The 20,743-nt window shown below is 33.8% G+C and overlaps 1 protein-coding gene across 1 annotated transcript; it reads left to right on the forward strand.

Moving 5' to 3' along the window:
- Positions 1 to 2,635: 2,635 nt before the first annotated feature.
- LOC110097180 (magnesium transporter MRS2-5) lies at positions 2,636 to 5,147 on the forward strand. The gene is made up of 6 exons (XM_028696937.1): positions 2,636 to 3,346; positions 3,427 to 3,497; positions 4,081 to 4,209; positions 4,273 to 4,581; positions 4,666 to 4,713; positions 4,793 to 5,147. Exons 1-6 carry the CDS (start codon positions 2,911 to 2,913, stop codon positions 5,021 to 5,023), a joined length of 1,224 nt encoding a protein of 407 aa, XP_028552770.1. The 5' UTR covers positions 2,636 to 2,910; the 3' UTR covers positions 5,024 to 5,147.
- Positions 5,148 to 20,743: the final 15,596 nt, after the last annotated feature.

Raw genomic sequence — 20,743 nt, forward strand, 5'->3', positions numbered from 1 at the left:
TGAATGTTCTGTGGTAATTTGGTAAATTTCTGGATCTGTGAATTTTGTGTAAATTCTGTATACTGCCGTTATGCCGCTGAATTTTCGTACGATTTCTGAAATTCTGAAATGAGATGATTTGAATGAATTAATTATTTGTATGCTATTAGAAGGGAGTTATAAGGGGCCGAAATCCTATGTGATTACGTTGTCTGGGTCCGGGAAGGGAGACATAAGGGGAAGTTCTGAAATCTGAAATTCTGTATATCTGTTCTGTTCTGGTGCTATAAGCACAAAAGGGAGCTATAAGAGGAAGTTCTGGTGCTATAAGCACAAAAGGGAGCCATAAGGGGAAGATGGGAAGTTCTAACATCTGGAAGGAAGTTCTGTTCTGAAATTATCTGTTTTGTAAAGCTGTAATGTGATTTTATCTGATTTCTGATTTTTGTACGAATTTGATTATTCCGTATGATTCTGTCTGCTCTGTGACATGAAAGATTTATGATATCCGATTTGATATGACTTCAGTCTTTCGTATCTGATGTTTGATTTCTGATTGAGCTATTATGAATTCTGTCTGTTATACGATTTCCGTACGATTGTTTGATTTCTGTACGGATACTTTTCTGATGTGAGTTTCTGATAATTTTGATTGGTGATTGATGTCTTGTTGAGCTGTTAGCTCATCCTTATTTTCTGCGTGGTTTTCAGGTTCTAGGAAAGGGAATGAGGTCTTGGACTAGACGTTCTGAGTCTGATCTCTGATTAGGTACTTGATACTTTTGATTTTTGTACAGTCATGGCTTTTCTGTTCTGTTCTGTTCTTTCTGTCTGAAGCCATGCACTGTATCTGTATATGATTATTTTGATGAAAGAAAAGATAGATGAACTGCGCTGTGTTTGGATGTTTATAGTAGCTCTGTGTTTTTTTTTTTCTGTCTGTGTTATATTTGGAAGAAAGTTATGAAACAAATTCCAAAGTCAGATCCTGGATTTGTTGGCTCCGTCCCGATCGGGTTGGGTCGTGACAATGAGTCTCTGTTTGTAGTTTTTCGTAGCAATATTTTGTTTTTGTTTTTATTGAAGTATCAAAACACTCCATCAAACAACCCGTATTGATTTATTTGATCATGTTATTTTAACATTTAAGTAACTTATTGATCTCAAAATCATGTCATCTTGAGCTTGTTGGATGACACTCATCTAGATGCTACATTTGACTATAAGCGTATAAAGATAAAAGGTTGTTTGATACAACAAATGTCCTGAAGTTTTCAACTACACTTTAAGTAGTTAATTTTGGCTCATTTGGATCCGAATCAGATCACTTTTGGACTCATTGGGCTCATCATAAAAAGTTCGTTGAAATTGGGGGTTGGATGATCGTGAATTTAATTTTGAAAATTTTTAATCTAAATATTGCATCGATATTTATATTTGATCGGATGAGTTTTCTGATGGCATATCAACAATCATCGTCTATATCAAAACTATTAGTTAAATATGCAAATTTTTCTTATTAAAATTTCCCATGATATATTCTCCATTATGAAATTCAGTTTGGTTAAGCTCTTTTCCACCCAAACCAGTTCTTCAGCAATTCACAACCAATATTTGGTGCGGTTAAAGCAATCTTCTTGTTTCTACCGACGACTTGTGTTACAATATCTAAATCACTGTAGGACTAATATATTTATTTGAACAAAAATTAAGCGCAATATATAATCAGCCATATAAGATACTAAATTTTCTTTTTCTATTTTTTGTAGAAGTTGACTGATCTTTTTTTAATTATAAGTTAGACTGTAACAATTCTCTTTTCCAATTTAAAAAGAAAACTGATTTGGCAGCTCTGTCATTGTTTAGCTCATGATGAGGAGAAATTATTTGGTGCGGAGTCTGGACCTAGCTCTACGTCTGTACTCCAATTAAATTTTGACAAGTGCAGTGGACACGTAGATTTTTAGTTGGATTTCATTTTTTTAGGTCATTTTATTTTTTCATCGTGGCATTTCACTGCTCACAAAACAAAAGTGCAGCAAAAGGATAGAAAATGTAAAAGCGTAGTAAAAGGGAAGTAAAAGCACAGTAAAAGGGTAGCAAAAGTAAAATCGTAGCAAAATGGGAGTAAAAGTGCAGCAAAATGGCAACAAAATCACAGGGAATTACACATTGTAAATTTCTAAAAAAAAATTCCTTACGAAAGAGCACAGTGAATATCTACGCGTCCAAGTTTAATTAGAGTCCGGACGTAGATCTACGTTCGGGATCCGCACCAAATAATTTCTCCATGGTGGGGCCCTCAATAATTTGATGAGGTAGAATACCTAATTATTCTTATCCCTAATATCTCTTTTGTTTTTTTAGATTTCAAGCACTTGCTCACTGTTTATTTGTTTTGAAGGTCCATTCCATCTGTGTGGTCAGGATGATTCAGATTCAGGTAATGCAAAAGAACTCTGTTTTTATTTACTCTGCGAGAGAGCAGAAATAGTGCTTTCTTTGCTTTTTTTTTTAAATGGAAGTATAGATCCCTTTGTGGAATAAATCAAAGAAGGGAATGCATTTCTGCTGGACTTGCAATTTTCTTGTTTGTTCTCCCTTCTTTGTGGGAAAATATAATGGTTCTTGTAGTCCTTCACGCCATCTTAGAATTCCATTTTCATTTGTATTTAGCTTAGTTTTTCTTATCTGTATTCTTACTGTACATCTTTTCCCCCAAAAAAATGTCATTAATACTATCGGATAGTCTAAATTATAAGCGGGCTTCTCTTAAGATTGATTTTTCTCACATTTAGCTCATCATTAGATCATCTTTTAATTTCTTTTTTTTGTTCAGTCTGTATATTTATAAGAAATTGCTCAATTCATGAATCAGGTTTAAGCTGGATTTGATCTTTATCTAATAAGAATTGAGAAAGCATTTTTCCAATGGTGAAGTCGTACTCTAAGCTCGGAGAATCAGGCATTCCAGAAACGGCTTCTTATGACGAAATACCAAAGCCAGATGGAGCTGGAAATCATTTTCTTCAGGGATTTGGAGCTTCAGCTATGAAGAAAAGAGGTTTCAACAGCCGTTCATGGATACAGATAGACCGTAGTGGAAAATCTCAAACTTTGGCATTTGATAAATTCACACTGATGAGGCGCTGCCAGCTTCCAGCTCGAGATCTCAGGCTCTTAGATCCCTTGTTTGTCTACCCCTCAACGATTCTTGGTCGAGAGAAAGCAATTGTAGTCAGCCTGGAGCAAATTAGATGCATAATCATGGCGGATGAGGTTTTACTCATGAATTCTTTGGATAGCAGTGTTCTGTACTATGAATCAGAATTGGGCCAAAGACTTCAGGCAAGCAAAGATCAAAATGGTAACAAAGTTATCTTTTTTGTTGGCTTTCATCACTTCATAAAATTCTTAAGAAATTAGCTAGCTACATTTGATGTGCAGATGATCTTCCTTTTGAATTCAAGGCTTTGGAACTTGCTCTTGAGTTGGCTTCAGCATCACTTGAATCTCAGGTACCTCAGGAACTCAATATGAATATCTTGTACTGGTAGATCCATGGAAATTCCTTTTTCATAAAATAATAATAATTCTGACAAACTATTTGTCTACCTTTCACCAAAAGGTGCCTATTATAAATATCACTATAACGGACTTGGTCAGAATTACATAAAGAAATGTAAGTCAAACGGAAGCAACCGAACCAGGCCACTATGGTGGACATATGCAACATAAAATCATTCTGTTGGATTGAAGTTGGGCTAAGGCTTCATTTGGGGTGGCTTTCTTAATGCTTCTTAAAGCAGCTTTTTAGTTAAGAATTTTAATTTTTATACTAAAAAACTGCTTTAAATAGCAGTAAGAAAGCCGCCCCAAACGGAGCCTAAAATGTATCAACGGTTAACTTTATTTCCAACCCAAAAAGCAACAAATTTGGATGTGAAATGATCATTTGGTATTTCTATATCATATTTTCAACTATTGATTTATGGATAAACTCAATAATATATGTACCTTAACAGATTCATCGTTTTTTCTTTATCAAACTTGGCAGTAACTGCATAACATTTATTCATCTAGCCATTTTCAATCAAACAGGCCACTGAACTGGAAATTGAGATATATCCTGTGCTTGATGAGCTAGCAACCACAATTAGCACCATAAATCTAGAGCATGTTCGCAGGCTAAAAAGCCATCTTCTTGCTTTAACCTACAGAGTTCAGAAGGTATGCAGTAATTAGTAATCTTATTCTTGTTTTGGGATTGAAAACTTTAGATCAACATTTCAGATTCGCGATGAAATAGAACATCTCATGGATGATGATGGTGACATGGCTGAGATGTATCTTACCCAGAAGGAGGATGGAATCGAAGCATTTCAATCCACTCTCCGATATTCGAGCAGTCTTGAATTCTGCAACACTGGTTTCTCAAGGTCTGCTCCAGTTTCACCAACATTTTCCACTAGTATTATCAGCCCAAGCAAGGAGGACAGCTCCAGGAGTTCATTCAATAATGGGAGTCATGTTGAAGAATTGGAGATGCTTTTGGAAGCATATTTTGTTGTCACAGATAATACACTAAGCAAATTATCATCTGTAAGAATCTGATTCTGATGCATATTTACATAATTTTCTATCTTTACCTGCTTCTGAACCTATTGAGAGTTTTGTATGTCACAGCTGAAAGAGTATATAGATGATACTGAGGATTTTATCAACATCAAACTGGTATGAAGAGAGTTTGTATTTTGAAGTTTCATTGATTTGAGTATAAAGTTAATTGGTTTTTTGTGTGGTGATTGATCAGGACAATGTGCGAAATCAGTTGATTCAATTTGAGTTGCTGCTCACCGGAGCCACTTTTGTTGTAACCATTTTTGCAGTTGTTACAGGTGTATTTGGGATGAACTTTCAGAGTTCTGTGTTTGACAGTCCCTCCAACTTCAACTGGGTGCTTATATTATCTGCTGTTTTCTGCGGGGTTTTATACTTATCCTTTCTGCTATATATTAAGCATAAGAGATTGTTAACTTTGTGACAAATCTTATATTATTAAGCTTACAGTGCCATGTTTATTTTTTTATTCATTTTTTTTGTTGTTGTTCTGCCCATGTATGAGTCATAGTTGTCTCTAATAGATTATTTATGTTGAAATTATGCCATTCTTTTTTCTCATAGAACTCCTTTTCTCCTATTCCTGCTCTCTTAACTATTGACTTTATGAGCATGCAATCTTTTAAATGAGAACTAGAGGATCTAGAGAGATGGGTGAATATTGAGAGTGAGAGAGAGAAATCAAAGTGTTAAATATGCTTAGAAAATATCAAAAGATCCATAATATATATAAGGACCCTGAAGTAACAAAAAAGGTCTAAAATGTGACTCCTCACCTCTTGTTTAAATGGCTTAGAGGACTACATGGAAGTCTATACAAAATGAAAAAAAAAAAAAAAGACAAGTATAATATTAGTAACAATCCATTACATATACATGTCATGTGTCATGAGCTGATATGTGCTTGTGTGGTTCTATATCTTTAATATTGCTCTCGATCCTAGACTGAATATATTGCCTGGGTGAGTCTTCATTGGCAATTGTGTTGGGCAAGTTCTTTGGAAAAGGTAAAGTAGGATGAGTTTGTGTAAGTCAGTCATCTAAGGTGAAACCCTAGAGGCTCTACTTTGACCTTTAGATGGGAAGGGCGAGTTGCTTGATGTGTAATGACGACGAGATGAGGAAATTGTATGAGTTCCTTGATATGCATGCTTGTGACGACTCTTAAATTTGGTTGATTCAAATCTCTTACTAGCGAGTATCTTAAATAGATGATGTGACTACTTTGGATGAGCTTCCTTGAGTAAACCTTCTAACGACCTATGAAACACCCACATGGACATGAATATTGATCACAAGAGCAACTTCCATGGCAACAAGCACTATAGAATAGCCTACACCACTGATATAAAAATGAGGATAATAGATAATGACGAGGAGTTAACTTGAGATTTTTAATATTTTATACTATTAGTTAGATTTGATTCCTCAAGCAATGAGGGTTTTATGATTTAGCATTATGGTGAGTTGATAGTGACATCAAGTGATGAATGAGGAGAGTCACTAATGAATCCTTTCAAGGTGAGGTGGGATGAGTACTTTTTTCATGTCAAGGTAACTCATAAAAAAGTACTCTAATAATGACAATACTTGAGGGCGAGAAAGGGGAGATGCACCAATTCTTCAGGCAATGTTGATATTATGGTTGTAATATAAGCAATAATTATAAATGTAACTAGCACCTTAGAATTCATGTCATAATCCCTCCCTATAAATACCCCTCATCGAGTCATGAAAGGAGTGAGCTCTTATTGTGTATTCAACCTTCATCCTTCTCCTAGAGCAAGTGAAGAATATGGAAACTCAGACGAAAATTTTCACTATTAATAATTACTTATGTGGTCAGGTACAAAGGCTTCCCTTATGGATAATTAATCTTCAAGTCATAGGCACTAATAGTTCCTCGACATCTTCTTACCTGAATAGGTTCGCATTTCATAGGCTACATGGCTGACTTGCTTTTTAGTGATATTAGGGTCATTCCAAGTTGATCCGAAGTTATCAAATATTGATTGGAAAGGTTCATCATTCACCTTATTTAAAACTAAGTCATTAGAATGGAAAAAGTTTTTCTTGATATTGGCATTATAGTACTTAAACATCCTCCTATTTTCTTCTAGCTTAAGGGTGGCCTATGTTTAAAGTTCTTTTATGAGGTCAACTATTTTTTCTAAGTCTTTTTGATTTATTTTTTGCCATTTGCTAAGCTCATCTTTACTGAAGTTGGCAGCTCAACCGTTCAATAGTTATGTAGTTTGAGTTCAAATAGAAGGAAGGCCTTGATGCTATGTAAAAGTGAGAGTGGTGTCTAACCCTTTATCAAGGATGGAATCATTCCCAATATTGCCCATCTGACTAAGGGAAGTGATTCAAACCATTTACCTATTGCTTGTTCAATCTTCTTTTATGGGAGATTAAATATTGACTTGTTAATAGCTTGAACTAGCTCATTGGTCTGTGGATGGTGAACTGAGGAAAATAGAAGGTGAATGAATTAAGACGTGCAAAATTCTTTTATTTTCTTATTGATAAATTGTGGTCCATTATTAGTTATTTTAGTGAGAGGAAGAATGTATCTATTGATAATGTAATACCATAAGAAGATTTGAATGGCCTCTTGATAGAAGTTTAGCACGTGTCTTTACTTCAATCCATTTAGTGAAGTAGTTCACCATTATAAGGATAAACATTCTTTTCCCACACAATGGAAGGAATGAACCAATAAGACCCATGCTTCACTTGATGACTGGCTAAGAGCTGTTGATGAGTTGGAGCTTGTAAGGGGGTTGCATTTGCATGGTGGTAAATTGTTGGGATTAAGAACACTTGATTGAGAATTCTTCTGCATCTTTTTAAAGAGTTGGCAAGAAGTTTCCTTATTACAAAATTTGGTGGGTAAGTGTTCTTCCTCCATAGTGGATCGGCCGATTGAGCTACAACCACTCCCCAAATTCTCTCCTTGGTAAGTTGTGGAGTGAGCTGGTAAATAAATTTTAATTTAAAAGAAATTATTTGTAGATGATTTTTAAAAAAGATATGAGTAAGTTATTTTTTAACAAAATAATATTTTAAATTTAAGCAACTTTTTCTTTTATAAAAAACTAAAATTGCCATGAATATAAATTGCAACTTTAACAATGATGAAAAATTAATTCTTAACATTCTTCACATTCCAAGGTATCATAAATCATAAACAAATATCATCATCACTTATCATGTAGGTAGTATATGAGTAATAAAGTACAAAAAAAAATACTCCACAAGATCAAAATATCTTTTACAAGCAAAGAAAAAAGACTCTTTAGATCTATGCTTTAAATTCTCAAAGTTGAGGATTTAATTATATGATTTGTGAAAATAACCAATGGTCTAGACTCTCTCATGAACCTCTCCTGGTCAAAATGGAAAATCTCAACAGAAAAGAGAAATTGAGAAACAAACATTTCTCCCGAATGCTTTTAATATTTTTAGTTGCTTTTCTTGCAAAAAATTTCATTTTGGGATTTTTAGAAAAGGATATTTAAAGGGTTTCTTGATTTGAAACCTTGACAAGGATGTTTTTTAAAACTCTTGGTCATATAATGCAATTTGATCCACTGATCATAAAATATGATTAGTATAATTATTTAATTTCAAGAAAAATCTCTTTATTTGATCAAACTGCACAATCGGTATTGTACAGTACAATTAGTACATTTAACAAATTTTAGGAAATCATTCTCTATGTGAAAGGTACCCTGTATGGTTGGCATCATACAATACAATACAATTTCAATTTTGATTTTTTAATATGTTCCTTGATTAATGGTTCTTAATTAGATAATTACTTAAATAATAATATAGTATGATCATATCTCTATCACACAGTACAATTAGTTCAAATTTAAATTGACTTAATTAAGAAAAGAAGCATATAAAGATTATGTAATTTTGAATAAAACTAATCATATTTTTAATTATCATCATATAGATTAGTATGAGAATTATAATTTTGAATTTTTTGAAAATCAATATGACTTTATCTTCACTATTACCAAAAATATTCTAAGTAGAGTACAATATGACATAAATCATACATTGCATTTATAGTAGATCAAGTTATTTTAATATACCATTTTTATGCAATTTGTAAGCCTTTTTTTTAAAATAAAATTTATCTCTAGTGTGTGTACTTGGTCATTTCACATATATCATATATGATATACCTAGCATATAAAAGAAGACTAAACAAAAATAAAATTTACAAGTATTTGATTTCATAGTCTAAGCTTATGATTGTCATCCAAGCTGTATGTCAAGTCCATATGGACCTGCATCTATTGTAACCCTAAAATGTTAGCATTAATTAGTCAAAAAATTAATGCTAACAATAATGATCATATTCATTAAAATCTCAATAAACTTATAGGCTCACTAGTCTAACAATTTATCCTTTTTCATGATGGAAAATACTTTTAGTTAGGCTATATATCAAACAAAAATTGTTTTGTGAAAAAAAAAAAAAATTATTAAATTTGCAAAAATACTTCTTCCCCTTAATTTATGTCTTGAGTATTAAAAACCTAGTCAAAAGTGTAGATATTATAATTTTTTTTTAAAAAACTATTTAATTATTTTAATAAAAAGAAATAAGTATAAGTATAAATAACAAACACAAGTACACGGTAGAAATACAAGTACATAATTCAAATACAAGTCTTCAACACAACCAAACACTTACTCGTTTCAATATCTCAAAAGTGAAAAATGACATTAAGAAAATAAAATACATGAAAAAAAAAATAAAAAAAAAACTCAATACTCAGAAGGTCCTTAGTCTAAAGGACTAGAGGAGATTAGCGATGCAATTAAGATAACTGATCTAGACACTAAGGCTTCGTTTGGGATGACTTTTTTATTACTTCTTGAAGCAGCTTTTTAGTACAAAAATTAAAACTTTTTACTAAAAAAATTGCTTTAAGAAGCACTAAAAAAGCCGTTCCAAATGAAGCATAAATTAGATCGTCATCCTGCTAACATTGTAATTGCATCCACCACATATTTTCTTATTGGATGTGCTTGTTTTGAATTCTAGCGTTAAAAATGCTTAGTCCACTCATCATGCGGGTAATTATGGCCAGAATGAATAGGAAGAGGTGGCCCTCTTTCTTTTTCCTCATTCCCACCTCTTATATATATTGGGAAAAATTATTAGGTCCGGACACCGGACATAGATATACGTCCGGACTCCAATAAAATATTGACATGTGGAATGTACATGTATCAGCGGAATTTTAAGTCAAGCGCGTCAAAATTAAGCGCAGGTAAAACACAGTCAAAGCACAGTCAAAGCGCAATAAAAAAGGGCAGTCAAAGCACGCGCAATCCATGTGGCAAAGTTTAAGTGGATATCCGGACTTATTTTTAGGTCCAGTGTCCGGACCTAATAATTTCCCCTATATTGGTTGATTCCGCTCACTATATAAAATATAATAAAAATGGATGGTAAAGTAGGAAGGTAGATGGTCGGGTGGCTAAGGATATTTTAAATTGTATTTAAACTCAAGGACTTAGTCTATGATGTGTCCTAGTGCTAGGTTTTGCTTTCTAAAGGCACTTGGGTTCCTAATATTGGTACGACTTTTAATGTACCAAATCAAAAGATTTATTGTGTAAAATTATGTTCCAGTAATGAAATAATAAGTAATTATTGTGAGCTATGTGGTGTTTTAATGATGTACAAAAGCATATGTTGGATTACATAAGCGTTCAATACAAGGCTACTCACTAAAGGTTGCTGGTGACTAAGAGGTAAATTTCTTAAGGATGTATTTACTAAGAACCTATTATAGTTAAGGTCAATAGCTATTTTTTGGGGTGCAACAGTAGTATAGGATATGTGTAAATACTCGTGTGACTCTTGGTCATTTATTGATACTTTCCTCCTATATGCTAGTAATTGTATTCCAGCCATATCAACATTTATGCTCAAATTTGTTAGGAATTCATAAAAAAATTTAGAGAAAAAATAGAATGCAAATGAAATGAGAAATTCTAAATTAATACCAATAAAAAATCATAAATTTGATAAGATAAAATTTCTTTCTACATGACCTTTTATTTAGTAATAGAAGCTTCCATATATCATCAATCTTATCATTCAACGGACGGTAAGATGATGATACTAAAGAATTAGAGCATTTTCTTGCCATTTTTGAATGAGAAGGGAACGAGTGTCCCTAGGAAAATGAAAAACCAACACAAAGACAATGGGATCTTACATGAAGATGTGAGTGATAAGGGAAAATCATGCTTATTTATAAATTTTCAAGGCTACGTAAAATCATACAGTATGATCATGCTAATATAGTATGATTTGTTATACTCCAGACTATCCTAATGATTATCTAATAACTCTTTTGATTGAGTAAATCATACATGATGATAAGTATTGTACAATATTATTTATTACTTCATGATCATTCCAATGACTATTCTAAATAGCTAGTTAACTCAATCAAATTGTATAGTATGAAATAGATCATACAATATGAGCATTTAATTTCTTTAGATTATTTTCAAACAATTGACCAATTAACATCATACAATGTTTAGTGAATTATATAGTATAATATTAATCATACAATATAAAGTTGATTTATTAAATCTTTTGTATTTTTCAATTTTTGGGTGATCAATAACCTCCAAATAGGCACACAAACATTACCAAATAATAAATAAAAATATTTAATCACAAATACAAATATTCCTAACATAGGTACAACTGACACACATAAATAACTTACCTTATGGTCTAAGCTCCTAAATATATCACTCTACTATTTCAATTCTTAGTAAACTAAAATTTTCAATAATAAGTTCCTTTATAAAAATATCTAACAATTGATTTGCATTGCTAATAAATTGAATGTTAACATCACCTTTTGATACATGATCTTTGATAAAGTGATAAAAATTTCAATGTGTTTTATTTGTGAATATTGTGTTTGATTCTTTGTAATACAGTTTGTAATTGTATTATCAAATAAGATAACTATGGTGGCAACGTACATACTGAAGTCAATAAGCTATTACTTTAGCCTCAAGGCAAAAGCGACATAACATCCTCCAGCAATGTATGCCACTTCTATAGTGTATATGGCTATAGAGTTTATCTTCTATTGGACCATAAAACTAATGAATGTTTGATGAATTATCATTTCTTGATATACTTTTCCCAACTCTATAACCTGCAAAGTCTGTATGGGGTTTTAGTTAGCTTTGGTCTTATGTGTAGTCATTCAACACATAATATATGTATTTACCTCCTTTGCTAAAAAATATTTAGGTAATTTGTACTCATTTAATAAGCTCTAGAAGTCTTAATTAGGGTCTTATTCTTCCTCAATTCAATCCATTTTATCATGGTGTCCTAAGAAGTGTTCTATTTCTATCGCCTAAAAATATTTTATTTTATTTTTATTTTTAAACTCCCTACTATTATCACTATATATAGTGGCTACTGTGTTTATTTTCTCTTCGACTAGAAAACTAATTGATATTTGATGAATTAATATTTCCTGATATACTTTTCCACAACTGTATAACCTATAAAATGTGTATGGGGTTTTAGTTAGCTTAGGTCTTATCTGTACTCCATTCAACACATAATATATGTATTTACTATATTTGCCCAAAAATATTTAAGTAATATGTACTCATTTAACAAGCTATAACAGTCTCAGTTATGGTCTTATTCTTCCACTATGCTATCCCATTTTATCGCAGTGTCTTAGGAGCTAAGAAATATTCTATTTTTATCTCCTAAAATATTTTATTTTCTTTTTATTTTTAAACTCCCCACCAACATTACTATGTATAGTGGATATACTATAACTAATTTTTCTTTGAATTCATATAGTAATAGTTTGGTCTTTAAAAAAAAATCCCTTTTATGCCAAAAATTTAACTCATGTAAGTCTAGTGTAGTAATTTACTATCACAAAATCATAGGACTTCCCTCCAAAATTTTAGTGTTAATGAATCCAAATAGATTCATATATAAAATCTCTAGTGGTTTAGAAGTTATTATATCCTTAACAGAATGAAATGATGTCCTAACATATATTCTAACCAGTAAGCATTACATAAATAGTCATTATTAAAATATAGTTTTAGTATTCCGTAGACATACTATAAGTGTGTGATTTTTCTAAATGTGTTCACACTAGCATGACACAATCTCCGTTACTATAACTAAAACTCATCTATTATGATTTTTGGGCAACAAACTTCCATAGACCTACCTATACTATCCAAATTGAGCATATAGATAATATTTATATGTTGACCTTTAAAAAAAATACCATTTAGAACAATTAAACATATATCAATAAAAATATTATATCAAAATCTTTATCATAGAATTGACTAATGATAAACAAACAATATTAGGGAATGCATGATGTGCCTATTTGATGCAAACTTCATTTTCAAAGAAGATGACGGATGAAGAACCACTCTTGGGGATGCATGATTATAAGTAGAACTAGGTGCAAGCTTTCTCAATTATATAAATTTTTTTTTGTAAGTCTTCATTTGCACTTTTTTATCTTAATCTTGATTTGAAAGTCAATGTCAATTTCTTTAAAATTTTGAAACTTACATTCTAGTTCAATGTATACATGCTCATGCTTAGAATGCATGGAAGCTTGTTCTTTTATCTTCTTATTATATATATTTTTTTTTTCAAATTTTTACATTCTTTTAACACAATAGTATGTTTTGTTTTTTGCAAGGTAAAAAAATTCTCTTTTATACAAATTTTATTTTTTTATTCAATTTCTTACATCTAGCATGCGATTATTTAGAAAATAAAAATAGTTCATCATGGAAAAACTCTTTACCAACTCGCTATCTAAATCATTTGATCCTTTATTGGCCATTAAACATAGATCTGTTGCATTGTCATCAATATAGTTTTGAGGAGTCTAAATTTTAATTAATCTAAAATGCACGTTGTGTTTTCCTCATTTGTTTTTTCAAACTTCCCCATATTTCTTAAACTTATCATCTTGTTATTGGTTCTTAAATAGTCCCATTTGATATGACCTAGCTTTTGGACTGAAAATAAAAAATGTCAGAAGTGATTTTATTTATTCTTTTACCTTTTTTCTTGCCCTTCACTTATGATTATGTTTTTATTACCTAAGAAGGTTTTGAATCATTAGGTAATGAATTCAATATCCTCATCTTCGATAAAAGTAATGAATGCGATGTCTACTTGTCTTAGGAAAACTTTTTATTCACATGCTATAAAAAAAACATGTTGATGATCAATAGAGTAAAAATATTATTTTTTTAATTTATAAATTTTCATCACCTTAGTAGTGTCAAAGTTTTGGCAGGCATCTCAATGTTTTACTCACCTTTTCAACATTAGAGAATTCTCTTCCAAGGGCATACTAATCTAAAAGGCACATTGTATTTGCCCCTTATTTTTCTCACTTTCCCCTTCTCCTTCTCCTTATCATTTTTTAATGGTTCTTGGACACTCCCATTTGATATGACCTAGCTTTTTAGACTTAAAATAAATAGTGCAAATCTGGTTTTATTTAGCTTTTTATCTTTTATCTTATCACTCCACTTTTGATTATGTTTTATTATTATGTGTGAAGTCTGGAAAGGAAGAACTATCCGGATTGCTACGTATTTATTGAGTATTTGCTGAGTATTTGTAAATATTGAGTAAATACTTAGTAAATACGCAACAAATCAGCAAATACTCAGTAAATACACAGCAAATCAACAAATAGTCAGTAAATACTTAACAAAAACTTAGAAAATACTCAGCAAATATTCAATAAATACTCCATAATACTCACAACTAAGTATTTACTATGTATTTGGTGAGTATTTACAAATATGCAATCCAGACGGTTCTCCATATCCGGACTCCAGATAGAATAATTTCTCATGTCTATGACATTCATCATCCTCGGCACTTGAAAATATAATAATATATGACTTAAAAATAATTAAAATATTTTTTTCATCTTGAAGCTTGATCTTGTTTGCACTTGAGTTAATATGACATAACCAGACAACTGGCTTTTTTTAATCATAAAAGTGTTTTGTGATACATTTTACTCTTGATGTACTATTACAATCGCTACTTAAAGTGTATTTGGTCATACATGCACAGACTTAATCAATAATGTTACATGATCAAATTAAATTATATTTATGATCATTAAAATATTAAACATAAACTTAAGCTCATTGTGTTAAAAATAAAACTATTGATGCTTTATCTAGGGTGACTATAACTATCTTTTTTTTATGACTCAAGAACTCAAGCTTTGATAGAATTGGAAATGATTACCCAATGTATCATGATTTTGTGTAACTTAATCTCAAACATATGGACAAACCTTTGACTTTACAAGGAACTTTCTTAGTCATTAATATATTTTTTTATAAAGAAGAGTGGCTCTATCTTTAGACCATTTCTTAGGGAATTTCTTTTTATTGAATTACATTTAGGAGGAGGAATTGAAGGTTTTCTTTTTTAGAAAGAGAAAAAAATGTTAAAGATTAATTCTATTAGCCTTCACTAAATTGAGATACTCAAAAAATTTGTGGCCTAGTGTTTAACTAATAAATAAGCCAAAGCCAGAATATAAAAAAATAGTTAGTACATTACTTTACTAGTTTTATATAGTCCTTGGGAAGATTTATAAATGATTTTATGTTAGATTACTCAATGACTCAAGTACACAATAGTGTTTTTTAAATTGTTTATAAGTTTTAAAAAATAGTTTATTTCTTACCCTGCTCTAAAATAAATAATGCTTTGCACATGACTAAATTATTTTTTAAGAAAATACTATGACTAAATGGACTCCTTTCAACTATTATTTATGATAGAAATATCATATTTGTACTTTTGAAAAACATTATAAAAACTATTAGGAATTGAACTAAAGTTTTGTAGCACCTTTCATCCTCAAACTAACGATCAAATTGAAGTAGTCAACAAAACATAAAGAAATCTACATAAATATTTATTTGGAAAAGTACAAAATTTAGATTTATATATTCCTACTTCAAAAGTTGGTTATAATAGTATTACATACACAACTAAAAAAAGTAATATTTTGAGATAGTCTATGGACAAAATCTTAGATGACTATTGATGCAGCTAACCTCCCACCTCATGTATTTTGTATGCATCTTTTCATTTGTGAAGGACTTTCAAAACCTATATGAAGAAATGAGAAATTATAATTATTACAAGTAATGATAAATATGGTTCTAGAATAAGTAGTAATTCTTCTATAAGAGAATATAGAGAAAGTAATTATGTTTTAATTTGATCCACTCTAAAGCATTGGCAAACCACCAAATCTATGAAAAAAAAAGCACTTATGAAAGTTACTTGGCTAAACTAACTCATATCCCTCAGTTAGTGTAAGACTACTTGAACTCTGACCATGAAGAACAAACTTTAAATGAGCTCTAAAAATTAATGAATCACATTAAATGGATCAATAAAATCAAGCTATATGTCTAATTTTAAGAGTCATGACTAAACCCCAAGTAAAAGATCAAACTAAAGTCACATTAATAATAGCTTAGGCTAAGGCCCAATTAATGAATATTAAAATTTATGTTTTTCTCTTTTATTTTGTAACTTTATTTCTTTATGTGAATAGCTTGGTCAACAATTCATGGCTTTGGATAAGAATGCAAAGGAGCATTAAGTGAATTGTTGAAATCACTTTTTTTCATTAATTGGTTGACCACCTCATTTTCCCTTTCTTTTTTTCCCTCCATGTGCTTTATAATGCAGTAGTCCAAGAGTTATGTAAATGCATGTATAATGGGCATCTGTATATAATGAAATATTTTTGGCATTTGGAAGAGAAATTATTTTGGAGAAGTTTATTCTCTAAGTTATTGTTTGGTAGTTTAATTTGACTTTTAATTAGTAAGATTGGTTATTTATCTTGAAAGTGCTTGCTACATCTCTCAACATCTCCTCTAAATCTGTCACATCTTTCTACACCTCTTAACATCATCTAAGGATTGTCATTCAATACTGACAACCTCAAAACCACTCTAAACCCTTCATTGAAATCTTGATCATATCTAGGAAGATATTTAGTTAGTCCTTATTCTCCACACCCCTATGGTTCTTTAAAATCAATAAAGCTACAAAAGCTACTTTAGATCAGAAGTTGACATCCTAATGTAACCGTCCACCGTCATTGCACTCATATTAGATAATTTTAAACTAATTTCTAGAATAGATACTTTGAATCAGTCAAAACTAAGCCAATCTAAACTTACTTTGTTTTGGCTTTCCCTCCATCACACCTCTCTAAAGACAATACCTTCAAACAAAAAAACTCTAGTTCACACCTCAAATATTAAAATAAAAACTCCCATAGTTATTTTCAACCACTATGCTCACAACAAATGTCTCCCATTACCGCCAACGAAGGTTCAAGCAATCTTGTAACACAATCAAACAAGATTTTGAGTAAGATTCTAACCAATTCAAATAAGGTTTTAAGAAGATTCATACGAAGACCCAAATAAGATTTTGAGTTAGATTCTAACCTAACTGAAAAAGGTTCGTCTGCGCGTTCTTTATAATCTGCATTGGACGCTGACAGCTTGTTCCTCACATCTTCTAGCATTTTGGTGTAATGTTCGGTTGTTTCAGCAGCCGACTTGCTCCTGCATTTTGGTAAAACAGCAACATCCACAATGTGATTAGGGAGTTTAGTATATACAATGCTAAAGGGACATTGGCTGGTCGATCGGTTACTCATCGAGTTATAGGCAAATTCTGCCTGCCCCAAGTAGTCGTCCCACTGTTTGGGATGTTCGTGGGCTATGCACCGTAACATGCTTCCCAACGAACGATTGACGACTTCTGTTTGTCCGTCAGTTTGCAGGTGATAAGATGAGCTCAATTTGATTTCCGTTCGCAGCCGTTTCCAAAGCTCCCGCCAGAAGTGGCTAATGAATCTTACATCTCTGTCGGATGTAATACTACGGGGCAACCCGTGAAGACGGACGATTTCTTTGAAGAATAGGATGGCGACATTCAGGGCATCGTAAGTCTTTTTACAAGCTAGAAAATGTGCCATTTTAGAGAATCTGTCGACGACAACCATGATTGAGTCAGCCCCTCTTTTGGTCCTTGGCAACCCCAATATAAAATCCATGCTCAAATCTTCCCAAATGGAGTTTGGTACTGGTAACGGCATGTACAACCCAGTGTTTTGAGCATTGCCCTTGTACAATTGGCATATCGGGCAGCGTTCCACAAACCTGATTACATCGCGACGAAGGCGCGACCAATAGAACCGACTCTGCATTTGCTCCAATGTCTTGGCTCTTCCAGCGTGAGCAGCTAGTCCGCCACTGTGGACCTCTTTAATCAAGTGTTCCCGCCACGACGACTGAGGAATGCAGAGGAGGTTTCCTTTAAAAAGGTAATTGTGTCGTATTGAAAAGTCCTGACTAGCTGATGCAGTCTCCTGTGACAACGTGGTCCATATGCTTGAGAAGTCAGCATCGGATGCATACAACTCCGCGAGGTATTAAAGACCCTGTTGGTCCACTTGAAGTTTAGCGATTAGTGCAGATCGCCGGCTGAGAGCGTCGGCGACTCTGTTGTGCGTACCAGCTTTGTGTTTCAAAACAAAACTAAATCGTTGTAGGAATGTCACCCATCTGGCGTGCATTCGGTTGATCGTCTTCTGGCTGTTGATAAATTGCAATGCACGGTTGTCGCTGCTCAGCACAAAGTCTTGATGTATTAGGTAGTGTTCCCACTGTTTTAAAGCTCTAACCACAGTGTATAATTCTTGCTCGTAGGCGGACCACTTCTGTCTGGTCGGGCTGAGTTTTTCACTGAAAAATTCGACTGGCCTTTCTTCTTGAGATAATACTGCACCGACCCCGATAGCTGAAGCATCAGTATCAACACTGAAGGGCTTATGAAAATCAGGAATTACTAGTACTGGAGCAGTGGTCATTGCCGCCTTGATGTTTTCGAAGCTAGTTTGTTGTTCCTGATTCCACTGTAATGTTTTACTCTTGAGGCAGTCTGTGAGTGGCGCTACCAATATGCTGAATCCCCGAACAAAACGGCGATAAAAATTTGCTAAACCAATGAAGCTCCGCACGTCTGAAATGGTTTTGGGTGTTGGCCAGCTAGTAATCGCTGAGATTTTCTGTGGATCCGTTTGAACGCCATTGCCGGATACAATGAACCCAAGGAAGTGGACAGAGGTAGTAGCAAACTCACATTTAGAAAAATTTAGATATAACTGGTTGGCCCTTAAGATGTCAAAGATTGTCTGAAGATTGTTCAGGTGCTCTTCGATGGAGGAACTGTAAACGAGGATGTCGTCGAAGTAGACGACACAACATCTTCCTAGAGCTGATTTCAAGACTTCATTCATAAGTCTCATAAATGTGGCGGGGGCGTTGCATAGGCCGAATGGCATCACGCGCCATTCATATAACCCATCACGAGTCTTAAACGCTGTTTTCCACTCGTCCCCGGGACGGACCCGAATATGATGGTAACCACTTCTCAAATCCAGCTTCGAAAAAACTATAGCTCCAGTGAGTTTGTCCAGCATATCTTCGAGGTGAGGCACTGGAAATCTGTATTTTACAGTGATTTTATTGATCGCCCGGCTGTCGACGCACATCCGCCAACTCCCATCCTTCTTCGGCACCAATAAGGCGGGGATGGCGCACGGGCTCAGGCTTGGCTGTATCAAATTCTTCTGCAATAACTCCTCTACAATTCTCTGGAGTTCTTCATGTTCTTGCGGGCTCATCCGGTAATGGGGCAGGTTCAGGAGGGTAGCTCCCGGATGCAATTCAATCTGATGTTGCAAGCTGCGGAGGGGAGGAAGAACGTTCGGTAATTCTTCCGGCCAGACGTCCTGATATTGTTGTAACAATTCCTGTATCACCGTAGGAAGCAGGTGGAGTTTGTCATGTGAACTCTTCAGGGACACGATCAAGGCCAACATGTGGTTTTCTTCCTTCCAGGATTCAATGAGGCTGGGACCCGACACCATATGCATTGCTGTTTTTCCCAGCAGTTTCTGACTATTATCCGCAGGGGTATGCGGCAGCAGTCTAATTTTACGGTCCTTCCAGTCGAACGAGTAGGTGTTGAGGCGCCCGTCATACATAGCGTCGGCGTCAAATTGCCACGGCCACCCGAGTATGATATGACATACATCCATTTCGAGGACGTCGCAGAGAACTTCACACATATAATTTTTCCCAATTGTGAATGTTACCCGGCCCATTTCAGACACGAGTATGTCCACTCCCTTCTTCACCCAACTGATTTTGTACGGTTGCGGATTCCTGGTCATTTTCAATTGGAGCTTTTGCACCACCGAACGAGCGATGATGTTTTCTGTGCAACCACTGTCGATGAGCATGTCACAAACCTTGCCGTTGATTGTGCATCGCGTCCGGAAAATGGCATGTCGCTGAGTGTTATTGGTTTGCCGTGGAGCCAGCAGTAGCTTCTCCAAAATACATACTAGTTTTTCTCCGTCATCTGCTTGAAGGTCTTCAAAATCTTGTTCGTTGACATCTTCTCCAAAATGCTGTTCATCTTCGGGTTCGCCCTCTGCTAAGTGTAACTGTTGCCGAGTCGGACAGTCATTTGACTTGTGTCCCGGTTGAAAACACCGGTAACATTTGAATGTTGTTGGTTTAGCATAAGGATTGGCATCCTTAACTGGAAGTTTTGCCCGTAGAGGGGATGCGGCTTTGGGTTCAGGACCAAGAATGCCCGCTCCACCTAATGGTGATGCCGCCGGTTTGTTGCCGCTGTGGGTCAGTGGTTTGCTAGTTTCTCTAGTCTGCTCACTATGGTATCGGTTGATAGTGCGATTCCTCGGGTGACGGCTGAGTTGTAATTCGGCTTTGAGAGCGTAGTTCACCGCCTGCGACAGTGTCCAAACCGAGTTAAGTTACAGCTTCTCCTGGATCGCTTCTCGTAACCCGCCTATATACCGCGCGACGAGCTGGTTTTCGGATTCATTCAGATTGTTGCGGGCACTCAATATGTAGAACTCTTCTGTATACTCGTTCACAGTTTTCC

Source organism: Dendrobium catenatum, unplaced genomic scaffold (assembly GCF_001605985.2).
Source record: "Dendrobium catenatum unplaced genomic scaffold, ASM160598v2 fragScaff_scaffold_853, whole genome shotgun sequence".
Classification (NCBI taxonomy): domain Eukaryota; kingdom Viridiplantae; phylum Streptophyta; class Magnoliopsida; order Asparagales; family Orchidaceae; genus Dendrobium; species Dendrobium catenatum.

Coding starts and splice junctions, on each gene's coding strand:
- LOC110097180 (XM_028696937.1), top strand. CDS start 2,911: ATGGTGAAGTCGTACTCTAAGCTCGGAGAATCAGGCATTCCAGAAACG. Junction 4,210..4,272: donor TAACCTACAGAGTTCAGAAG/GTATGCAGTAAT, acceptor TCAACATTTCAG/ATTCGCGATGAAATAGAACA. Junction 4,582..4,665: donor CACTAAGCAAATTATCATCT/GTAAGAATCTGA, acceptor TGTATGTCACAG/CTGAAAGAGTATATAGATGA.